General features: G+C 37.5%; 1 protein-coding gene across 18 annotated transcripts in view; it reads right to left on the bottom strand.

Annotated features, from left to right (window-relative positions):
• KDM6A (lysine demethylase 6A) overlaps positions 1–12119 on the bottom strand; it is a 167527-nt gene that overhangs the window by 123068 nt on the left and 32340 nt on the right. For all 18 annotated transcript variants that reach the window (XR_011324966.1, XR_011324967.1, XR_011324968.1 and 15 more), the window contains exon 3: positions 4970–5078. Coding sequence is in view for 7 of the 18 variants with exons in the window: in XM_069784994.1 (XP_069641095.1) it covers positions 4970–5078 (109 nt within the window). In the remaining 11 variants the exon portion in view is untranslated. The remainder of the gene's footprint in view (positions 1–4969; positions 5079–12119) is intronic.

Below are 12119 nucleotides of genomic sequence, written 5' to 3'. Positions count from 1 at the left end.
TTGTTGAATTTGGGAGTTGTTCTCACAACCAAACAACTTTACACAAGAACAATAAAAAAGTGTTTAAATTTTGGTTTTAGGCTATATCTTAATAAATGAGCACCTCAATAAACATTCTGGGGGTATTTTTCAGTTTTGTTTTAAATTTTAGCCTAACAATTGCTAAAAAATGCCCTTGGACTAATTAACGCTACCTTATAATTACTTCCAATATTTTCGTATTAGTGCTTTCAACAATGCAGTCACTATCTGCAAACAAAATAAGTATTTTTAAAACTGTTCTGACATAGTACATAAAAAAATGTGATCACCACTTGAGTACAGCAATAAGAATTATTTTAGTGCAGTATTTATTGTGCTTTAGTATCTGTGATGTGAATAATTGCATGTTTTTCCCAAATCATTCATTAACTGCATTATCTACTTCTACTTCCAGGAATTTTGCTTAGAGAACAGAAATTCAAGGAGGCAAATGATAAAAGTATGTCTCCACTTGTGCAACTGTTAGCTGTCCTCCAAGTCATAGGCTGGAACACAGCCAATACACATGACCCTTCTACAAAATAGATATAAAAGATCCCTAAGGAAAATACAGATGATGTCAGAGTCCATGAGCTCATTAAACAGCATTCAACTACAACCCAAACATCACTTAAACATCACTATCTACACTCTGTACTCCTTATGGAAACCAGAGTCATGGAAAAAAAAAAAATTAAATTACCTCCAAGACCAGCAGTAAAGTCCTGGCGCTCCCAAGGAATGCAGTAGCAAACAAAGTTCACAGGTGTATACCTTGGAGCCCTAGCTGGACTCACAATGCTGCCAGCATCCAAAAGCCTACATGACAACTCATCAACCTCCTCTGGCAAAACTCGAGGCTGAGGTTTCACATTCTGGGGCAGTTGCATCACTTTTTTCAGCTAGGTTATTTTTCAGTTGGATCAGTTCCCCACACAGCTGCACGTTCAGCTGTGCCAGCACAAAGCAGAGAGCAGCAACAAGCAGGCGGGGGGGCGCCACTAAAGACACGCCCAGGGAACAACGCGCTTGGAAACCTCTGAAACAATGAAACAGCTGGGGAATAGCTGCCTCATTTAAAAAAAAAAAAGGAGGAAGACATCAGATTAGAGTTAAGAAAATGCTACTGAGGAAACAGAATAGTTTTGACTGGGAGGAGCCAATGTTCTCATTTTGGGAAATCCTGAATCCAAATTCTGACCAGTAATGATCAAGACAATGAAAGCTGGGCACAGAAACCACCTTGAACATGCTTGCTAAACTGAATCAATCTGCCCTGGTTATAATCATCTGAATACAAGTCAGTGGCTCAAAATCTGCAAAAAGGCTGATATCTCACCTAGGACCTTCTCCTAACAGTAGCAGAGTGCAGTTAACAAGACAACTCAATTTCATGGCTTCAGAGAAAACCCTTTAGCTAACAACAGCAATTCAAACATACTTCATTTTGGGAAAACGACTAGCTGCAGACCAGCTCAGAATATTTTAAAGGCTAGGAAAAAACAATGTGATACTCTAGTCTATCCTCAGATACAATACAGAGAAGAACGAACCTCATCCAGTAATTTCTGATGTAAACTCACAACTTCTGCTAGAGACAAGTACTTCATTTTTGTGAATAAAAAAGCATATTAAATCTGGACTTCAGTGGCTACAAGCGACAGAAAACAATGTACTTCAAGAGAAATTACTACAACATTTAACAGGTTTCATTTAAAAACATAAATATTTAGACTTCAGCAAGGCATCAGCCATCAACTTACTCCACATTCAAAGGTAGCCTGCCTCTAACTGATATTCCCTGTGTACATGCAGCAAGGAAGTATTTTCCTGGTTAGTTCCAATAATGACATGCAGTAGCCTGCCATGAATCTTTCTCAAGGTCCCTCTTTTCTGGCGTATGAGTCATAATTCTTATAAAGAAATTACCTACAGTCTTTTTTTACTGCATTTATAAGGCAGCATTAGCTACATGAAAATACTCACACGCAATGAATACACCCAGCTGAATGATCCATGTTTGTCAGCATATTTGTGAAAAAATGAGACAGATCAAACCAGATGAAACCTAACAGGTCTCTATCAACCAAAAATTGCTTCATCTTGATCACTGATCATACTTCTGCAATCAACTAACAATTTGTTCTGCTTCACACAAACTATACTGCAAGCATTTTTAAACAAAGAACATTGTAACATTTGCCTTTAATAGACACACCTTCCTACATTATATACAAAGGTGTACACATTTATTAAAGATATTTAACTAAATAAATAATAGGCTTCCAAGTAAAAAACAGTTGTGCAGCATTAGTCATGCTGCTATCTTGTGATTATTTTATTAATTATATCCTATTTATTAAATACATCAACTTCTCCACAACTTTGTCCAAGACTAACTTCAGACTAGGCAGATTTATAGTTCTGAAGATCATCCTGCTTCAGCATTTTACACTTGTGGAACTTCAGGACTTAAAAATTGGATAAAATACACATTAGTGAGATCAAAACATTTCTGAACTTCCTTTGCTTTTCAGTTCCCAAGCATTTAAAATTTAACTATAATTGCAATTACAATGTATGATAATTAAAAGTAACAGAATTTATAGAATGGTGTAAAATTTATTTTTACTTTAAAATTATAATGCAATGCACCAGCATTCTACTTCTTTCAAGTAACAGTAGTAAATTAATTGCAGAACACTTATGCCTTTTTGCATCGTGCATAATACCTTTACAGTCTTGTTGTGAACAAGAACATGTGTCCCTCACATAATAAAAAACCCCTTTAGCTTCCCTCTTCCTATCAATTAAAATTCCTCCAGTATTATTTTCACTACTATCCCATTTCTTTGAAAACACAGATACACCTTTTTTTTTTTTATACTTCGTTACTAACAAAGTTTTTTCACTTCTTGAGACTTCTTTCATGATTTGAGGTGTGACTTTAAACAGGCATCTAAGAAAATACTAAGTATTTTAATTCAGGTTTCTAATGCCTAAATGTTTCTTCCCACACAGTTCTGCTCATGCTTGTTTACAGCTCTGGAGAACTGGTATTTTCAACCATCATTTGTATTTTTTATGCTTATTCTTAAAACTATATACACAGTACAAAGCAGACCCCCAATCAGTAAACCTCACCTCTGATCCATAGCAACATATAGTCCTGTCGTTCTTAACTGTTATCAACTCAACAGTAGAGTTAATACTGTTCAGCCCACAATCCTGTGCTGTCTTTGCTAAGTAAAATATATCCAATAAGCCACACTGCACTTACATCATACCAAGTTGCATTAGGCTAATCAGAAACAATACTAAGTTGTTTGCAGAGGGGATGGTTGAATTTTCTTTAAAAAATAAAATAAAAGTAAAATAAAAACATGGTATCAGACAGTTCTTCAGGAAATTCTATAGCCAGCATATTGCCACATTCCCTTCAGGTTTTCCCATGTCTCTAGAACTGGAAACACCAGTGGTTATGCTACACCAGATGTAGGTACAAGTCGTAGGTTTCCTAAGATGTTGGTACAAGTTGCGGGTATTAAGGTCCCTAAACTCCCCATATATTCAACAGAAAGAGACAGATGCCTCTAACACTCAAAGCCTTCTGAATTTACACACGGAATTTAGGTAGCTGCAGATTCCTCCCTAGTAATATCAAATCTAAACACTTGTCACCTAAAAAATGAAGCTGAGGTAGGTTTCCAAGAACCCTAACTGACGCTGTTTTATATTAGACATAATGAACAAGTGGACACATAGACACACTGTTATGAAACGGTCCACAGCTAGCCTGAATCACTAAGCAGTACTTTTGAACTACTATCAGTTATAATTCATTTCCCTATTTCTACATCCCAAGGTAATTGTAAACCAGAATTTTTGTGTGTTTGGAAAAAGGGGTGGGGTGGGAGTAGACATTTTCACAATGGGGGTGGTGTTTGTTTCCTTACACAAAGTGAAACAGAACTGCAGTCATATTAAAACTAAAAACCAACAACAATGAAAAAAAGACATCCCATGGAAAAAATTAAATATTCTGACCTGTTCTAATCAGCTAGGTAGAGTAAGATCCAAAACAGCTCTCTACTCTTCCATACCTCCCATAATGACTGGAAGGGAGGCAGCTATCAGACACTGGGCCTGACGCCCAGCGTGACATGAAGCAGAAACAGGCAAGCTGAATATTTAGCCCTACATCTCGTTCAGCAACGCAGCAGAGTATCTTTCAGAATCCACACCACAACCAAAAAAGCACTCTACTGACCCGCAAGCAACAAAGCACAAGAGTACATAAGGTTCTGTGTTCACTCACTGCAACGATGGCAAAAAACATTTAAGTAATTTCAAAGATTGATGGAGCAGAGAGCTAAAAAAAAAAAACAACAAACAAACCAAAAAACCAGACACCCCCCCTCCACACACACACACACTCCTTCCCCCAAAACTCCCTACAACCATTCTTCCACTCAGTATTTAAAACAGAACTTGAAACACACCTTAAGTGCAGCATTTTTGCTGTTGAATTAACACTTTCAGCCTAGCCTTACCTGTTGAGATTGTGGACATACATGAAAGCACTAAGACAGGCTTTCAGGCTCTGCACCTATGTCTCCCACCCCCCATAGGAAACCTTCAGAGGCATGGCTTGAACTGTTTGTACAGTCATGTAATAATGAACCAGAATAATGAAGTAGGCAGTGTGGTACTACTGTATAAACCAAATAAACTTCATACTCATAAAAAAAAAAAGAACGAAAGAACAAGAAGTTAGAATACAATTGTTTTCGTAAAGACATCATCAGTCTTACTCTGTTAAGGGCTTTGAAATACAGTACAAACGGAGGAAACAGTGAGTTATCCAAATGTTTTTCATTCTGTTGTGTCACCTACATCAAATGACAATCCCCCAATGACATTTATCAGAAGTACAGAAAAACCTTACCTTTTGGATAATCTTCCAACAAGAGGTTGAAGTGACCTAACTGACAAAAGAAATCAGACTCGACCTTTCCTTCAGCTTTCAAAATTAGCGATTCATAGCAGCGAACAGCCTGGGAAAAGAAATACAAGGTTTTCAAAATTCTGTATTCAACTAAGGCAAGTATTACATTTTCTGTACACTTTCTGAGAAATAACAAAGTTTCTTGTTACTCTGCAAGGTAAGAAGTCTATGAACACTCTCAGTAACTTGTAGTCAGCACTACTTTTCAAAGAAATGTAATATTTGAGACGGAACAGATTTGGAAGTTCACAGATTCTAATGCAAACTGATAGCAAATGAACAATAAAAGTTTTCTCTGGTTTATTTGTGGACTCCAGAAACATTCGATTTCCCAAATACAAAACAAACCTCTAACAACAGGACGAATTTTAACTTAAAAAAAAAAAAAAAAAAAAAAAAAAGAAATGCAAGAAGATTGATTTTATTTATTCTTTCCAATCGGCAAGAAAGAAACCTCTCTGATTTTATGCTCATTCTGTGTTTTCTTTTTCTAAAGGATTCACATTTCATTCTCCCAGTTGTTTCACTAGTTTTTGCTAAAGTGACAAATATGCTACCTCAGCATGCTTGCTTAGGCAATTTAATACCTTAGCATATATTTCCCAAGATCTGATTCTTTTCACTTACCTCTTTCATGTCATAAAATGCAGTTTACTACCTTCTGCTTTCTACACAGTTACTGTAGACTAAGTAAAGCTAAAGTTAGGAACATGAATCCAATCAGAAGAGACATTTACTTTAAGAAAAGTTGCCCTAGAAGTTTTTATGCAGCACACACGATCAAAGTGTGTTCTGTGCTGCAAACACACAGTTTTAATAAACTGAACTGATACCTTCTATTCATCGCAATGGTCGTGATCTTTAATGTCTTATATTCTTACCTCATGACCCTATTTACACTTCTGGAATGAATGAATGAATAAATAGGTTTCCAACTTTTTGAACTTCCGGTTTCTTGATTCTGAACATACTAGCCATTAAAATGAAGTAGCTGGATAAACTTAAATGGGAGGGAAGGTCCTTTGCACCAGCAGTAGAATTTACAGTTCTCAAAAGGTTGACAGATTTCCAACAAATTCTAATTCCAGCTGGTTAATCCATGACTTTCACCAAAATCATGGTTTGACTATTTTTCAAATTTGGTTGCAATTATCAAGTGCTTAATTTTAATATAGTACAGTAATCAAAGACCTTAATCTGAAATTACAAGCTTCGTTACCACAATACTTAATCTGAAATTACGAGCTTCATTGAGTTATTAAAACTGGAAATTCAAAAGGGGAAAAAAGATCAATCCAAATACTAAATTAGTAGTCTTGCCCATATTTGTGATTTACTTCATGTACACCTGTATTAATCATCGAAATGAGAAATGCCAACAATAAAATGAGGAAACGTTAAACAGCTAAAAAAACACCTGTGGAGAATCCAAATTACTGATCTAATCTGTATTTTAATTTGCCATTTTTACCTTGCTATGCTAGTTTTAAAATTATTTTCTTAAATGGTAAGCCATAACAAGATAGGCCTTGCTGTACTCAATGGACACAAAGTCATGTATGCGACCAGATGAGTGGGTCTGGTCTTGGTTTGTATCCCAAGCCTGAGACGTATTCATATGCTTTCACCTACCTCCAAGTACAGAATAGCCTTGTTTCATGGCCGTTTTCAGAAATAAAGTTCTAATGGATGAAACCAAAGCTATGCTGCTGCAAAACTGCAGCAAAATGTGTAACACCTATATTAAATCTATTAGGTGTATGTGTGGTATTAAATGATTTAATAAAACCATTTAAATTAGGTATTTCATACTGTAGCTATTTGGCCACATTCTGAGAACATTAAATTGAGATGTGTATCTGCCTCTACATCAAAGAACTACTGCAGAATTTTCATTCATTCTGCAACTTTTGCCTTAGCAAACTGGACTGGAAGGACTGGAACTCTGTTGACAGTTAATCAAAGCTACTACTCCTTTAATTTTATTCCCACCACACCATGAATACGTCTTGGAGTCAGCCAACTCTACATCTAAAGAATATGATCCCTGGAATCAGAAGCAAAGCACAAAAGTCCAAAGTGAGCTTCCTAAAATAACTATGCATGTGTGAACCAATTCTCGATATTTAGGCTCATCCACTGAGCCTATTCCAATCTGCAAATGTTTTAATGCAGATTCTTGATTTTTATGCCTTGCTTCTTCTCCCCACTTTTTGGTCTCATCTCTGGATTTGTATGAATTGTAACACAGTTCTTGGTGGTGCCCCTGATGTAACTGTCACAGATTAATTTGCAGATAGGCCTTCCATTTTCTGATGATATGCAATACCTGCTGCAGCTGCTGAAGACAATATTCACGCTATGAAATTTTCTTAAATTAGTATTTTGTCTTCTACAATTCAGTCACTGTTCAGAGCATATAGAAACGGCTACCACAACAGGTAGCTTACAAAAACTGTTGGAGAGGAAGTTAGAGTAGTTTATTTCCTTAATTAGATGGCTACAGGTATTTAAAGGGAACTGGATTCTATGAACAAATATAACAGGATTTTCCTATGCAGGATGTTCAAGGAAATTATAAATCACATGCACGTAAACAGCTAAGCATCAGGGGACCATTAACATTTCCCCAGCCCCTTTTTAAGTAAATCCTCATTAAAAGAGTACCTGAAGCACTATATATAGTAGGGATACAAAAAGCCGTGCCCAAGTCTTTCACACAGATCAATTCTCAACAAGGCAGATTTTCCCTTTGCCTTAGAATACACTTTGAAGACACTGCTAAGCCATCTTACTAACACACCAGCACAAGGCAAGGCGTAGGACACCAGAGCTGCAAAACAGAACTTCCCCTTTAAGTAACCGTTAACTTACAGTTAACTGTTACTGTAAGAGCAATTCAACCACACCATGAAGTACACCCTCTCAGTTGATCTCTAACCTATTTGCAACATTATCAGGAAAACACTTCTATTTATGCAAGCTTAAATTGTGAAGGTTCTTTCATAGGAATTTTTAAAATTTTTCTAGCACATTCTAACAAAATGAAACAGAAAGTAAGAGCAAGCTTTACTTCCTCAGCAGGAACACTAAAGTCAACCTCCGAGTCTCTGGAGGACGAGCAGACTGGTCAGTGCATGGCTCTTGTTCTTCCTTGTAGCCAGAGGAGCTTCATCTAGACAAACTGATTTATCCACCTTTGGTCAAGAAACTTTCTTCCCCATCAAACCCCTCCACAAACATCTTTAGAAAGGAAGAAGTATTTTTCTGCACAGGTAAGAATCTGTCTCTTAGTTGAATGAACAGATGCAAAGCATTTCAAAGAGGGAAGTCACAACTACATGTATGTGTGTACAGTTTCTCTGAAGGAATAATCAAAATATCTCATTTCAGTGGATCTGTAACTGCAAAGGCCATCTATGGCACCACTGGTGCAACCAATTTAAATCACCCTGAGACTCTAAGAATTCTAAGCAAGTTAAAAACCCCTCAGGTTTTCTCCACATTGTATGGATTTATAAGTGCACTGAATGGAGCCAGCCTTGAGAACTGTTAGTATTGACAAATTACCAAGAAAGAGAAAGACCCTGAAACAAAACGGAAGATGGCTACACAACATCGTACCCTTCCTTCCCTTTGTTCAAGGCTGCACTAAGATAAAAGGGAAACCTGAAGAATTTAGGAACTTGGCAAAATAATCACCCACAGCTGCTTCGCAGCGCGGCAACCAGAGCAGAAGCAGGGAATAAATAGAGGAGTGGCTGCACGAAAAGAAGGTGGTTTATATGATTTAAAAAAAAAAAACAAAAACAAAAAAAAAACCCCAAACCCAATACTTACGTTGTTTGCCACCTGCTTGATTAAAAGCAAACAAGTAATACACTATGGTCAACACTTCTGACATGCCAGTTACAAACCCCCTCTTATGACATCATAGTTCATGACTGGGGGCTTTCTGATTTCACAAATTCAACCACCAATTCTTAGGACATGTTTAAATACAATATAGTGAGGAAGAAAAAGGCTTAGTATATTTGTCAACTTAGAAAAAGCCAGCAAAACATTCATGTGTATTCACAAAAGGAAAAAATAATTCCACTATCATCTAAAATGCACTACCAAATCCATGTATGTTCACTAGTTATTATTTGAAAGGGAAAGTAACAGGAATATTTTTCCCTCTGTTGTCGGAAAAAATTACACCCCCCCAAAAAACCCCAAACCAAACAAAAACAACACCATAAAGCAAATGCCAGTTTTGGCTCTTATTAACATGATGTCTTTTCATGAAGAAAAGACCCTAGGGTTAGGAATATACTATAACAAAACAAAACAAAAAAATCCAACAGGTAAAACCAGATTTGTAAATATTGCATACAAAAGTCAGTGGTACATATTACAGCTGTACTTCATAAAGGAGAAGGAAGGGCAGCGTTATCTCTACTTCAACTAATGTGAAGAAAAAAAACTACCATCATCCCTGGTTGCTTATTTGTATTTTACAGCACAAATTCAAATTACTGTTAAACAATTGTACTAAAAAGAAAAAAAATCAATACAGCTGTTTTGAATAGTTTCTAAAGAAGATGATTTAATTATATCATTTCTTACTCGTGACAAGTGTGATTGACTAGAGATGAAAGTAGCTGGACTAAATGGCCAAACATGACAAAACGTTAATTATTAATTCTTTAATATTTTAACAATATGAAAACGGAGGAGTGCACTGAATCAGCAAATTTTTACTTAAAACACAGAAAAAACACTGACAACTACAGAAAACCAAAAAGCTAGCAATATAAATTGTTAGCATGGCAACACCTGGGCAGTAACGTACAGTGAAAGAAATATTTGAATTTTACTGGGTAATGAATTAACTGTTCAAGAAAAAAAAAAAGTGTTTTAATGCAGCCAACATAGTGTAAAATGACAAATTCAAAGCCTCAAGATGTTCATAGAACCTTAAAGCTCACAATAGAAAACACTACTGTGTATGTAGATAAGCCTTCCATCTGGGGCAGGGCAGGGGGACAAACAAACAGTTCCTGCTTCCTTTTTCTTGTTTCTCTAGAAGCAATAACCTGAATGGATAGGCTTTGCAAGCAGGTAATGTGAATCAGAAGCATGAAAAAATTTCCATGTGAAAAAATCTGAAGAGACACATCAGTGGGCTCTTCACAAATGAAATATAAACTACACTAATGCTTAGAAATGAAATGTTAATTAGCTCTTAAGGGATAATTTAGCCTTCTGGAAAATAAAGTAATTACACAGACAGTGCTGGACACTGAAGTGATGATCACACTATCTACAGCCAGTCAGTCTGAGGGATATCTACAGACCAGGAGAGCAGAAGTTTATGTATGTGCTGGGCTCATTCTCCCTACCTCAGTATCAAAAGAGGATGTTCTGAAAGGCTTCTCTTCCATTCCTTTCTCCATGTCACAATTCACCAAAATGCACACATGATAACAATGACAACAACTACCATGCCGAAAACCTCCTGATTCGGTTCTAGCTCCTGCTCTGCAACAACAGACATGTGAACAAGGCTCGCTTCAGCCAAGCACGGACAGAAAAAGACTAGCCTGAATTCTTCAGAAATTAATTATTCCCCCCCCCATCAGTGACTGGCTGGATAAACACCACCTCCTGGGCTGTAGATAGATGACTTAACATCTCAGTTACTTCTGCAGAGAAAAGCATACAATTCATATTTGATAGAAGATAACCTATATTAATTCAGCAGATCCTCCACTGAAGGCTCTCATATTATGTATGGATGGCACAATACTCTTTAACTTCCCTCACTTTCTTACTCAGTATCAATTTCCACTACAGCTTTCAAAGCTTCTTTATATGCTCTCTCTCTTTATGAAGCTCGTACTGTGTTATAAAATGTCTCTCTCAGCTTAGCACAAGTTTACTTTCCTTGTGTTTCATATGTGGACTATATTTTGGGCAATGAGTGGATTGAGAGCAGCCCTGCGGAGAAGGACTTGGGGGTATTAGTGGATGAAAAACTGAGTATGTCCCAGCAATGTGCACTTGCAGCCCAGAAAGCCAATTGCATTCTGAGCTGCATCAAGAGAAGCATGACCAGCAGGTCGAGGGAGGTGAATCTCCCCCTCTGCTCCACTCTCATGAGACCCCACCTGGAGTACTGCGTTCAGCTCTGGGGACCCCAACATAAGAAGGACATGGACCTGTTGGAGCGAGTCCAGAGGGAGGCCACGAAGATGATCAGAGGGCTGGAGCGCCTCTCCTATGAGGACAGACTGAGAGAGCTGGGGTGGGGGGTCTACAGGAAAGCTGGAGAAGGACTTTTTGGAAGGGCATGTAGTGATAGGACAAGGGGTAATGGCTTTAAACTGAGAGAGGGTAGACACAGATTAGATGTAAGGAAGAAGTTCTTTACCGTGAGGGTGGTGAGGCACTGGAACAGGTTGCCCAGAAAGGTTGTGGATGCCCCATCCCTGGCAGTGTTCAAGGCCAGGTTGGATGGGGCTTTGAGCAACCTGGTCTAGTGGAAGGTGTCCCTGCCCATGGCAGGGGGGTTGCAACTAGATGAACTTTAAGGTCCCTTCCAATCCAAACCATTCTATAATTCTATGATTATATAAAAGCCTCAAGAAGAGTGTTAGGAGTACAGCATACTGGACACAAACATGCTCATGCCCCAAGAGACTTAGGCCTCAAGAAGGAAAAACGTGAACCAGGCTCTTCAGCACATTTGTTCTTGTAAAATTTCTATGGTATATTGGAATGCCTGGAAGTTACTCTAATCTGCTAATAATATTTATGATCAAAGTCCTTATTTCAGGGACAATGAGTAGCATAGAACAATCGAAACTGATCCTCCTCGTGCATTTCTCAAGAAATGTATCATCAATTTTGGCCTATATATTTTTCTGTGATTACTGCTTCATGAAACAGGACACGAGAATAAACAGTGTAAGCAACAAAGAAGAAAAGCAGTTGCGCACATTAGCTACACGCATAGCTTGATAACACTTTCTTTAAAATACACTACTATGGTCTAGGACTTATCTACCAGAGGCACCATTTGAAAGAAATATTTGTTACATCT

Source organism: Haliaeetus albicilla, chromosome 6 (assembly GCF_947461875.1).
Source record: "Haliaeetus albicilla chromosome 6, bHalAlb1.1, whole genome shotgun sequence".
Classification (NCBI taxonomy): Eukaryota; Metazoa; Chordata; class Aves; order Accipitriformes; family Accipitridae; genus Haliaeetus; species Haliaeetus albicilla.
The sequence above is the reverse complement of the archived record's forward strand: the minus strand, read 5'-3'. Positions and strand labels throughout refer to the sequence as shown.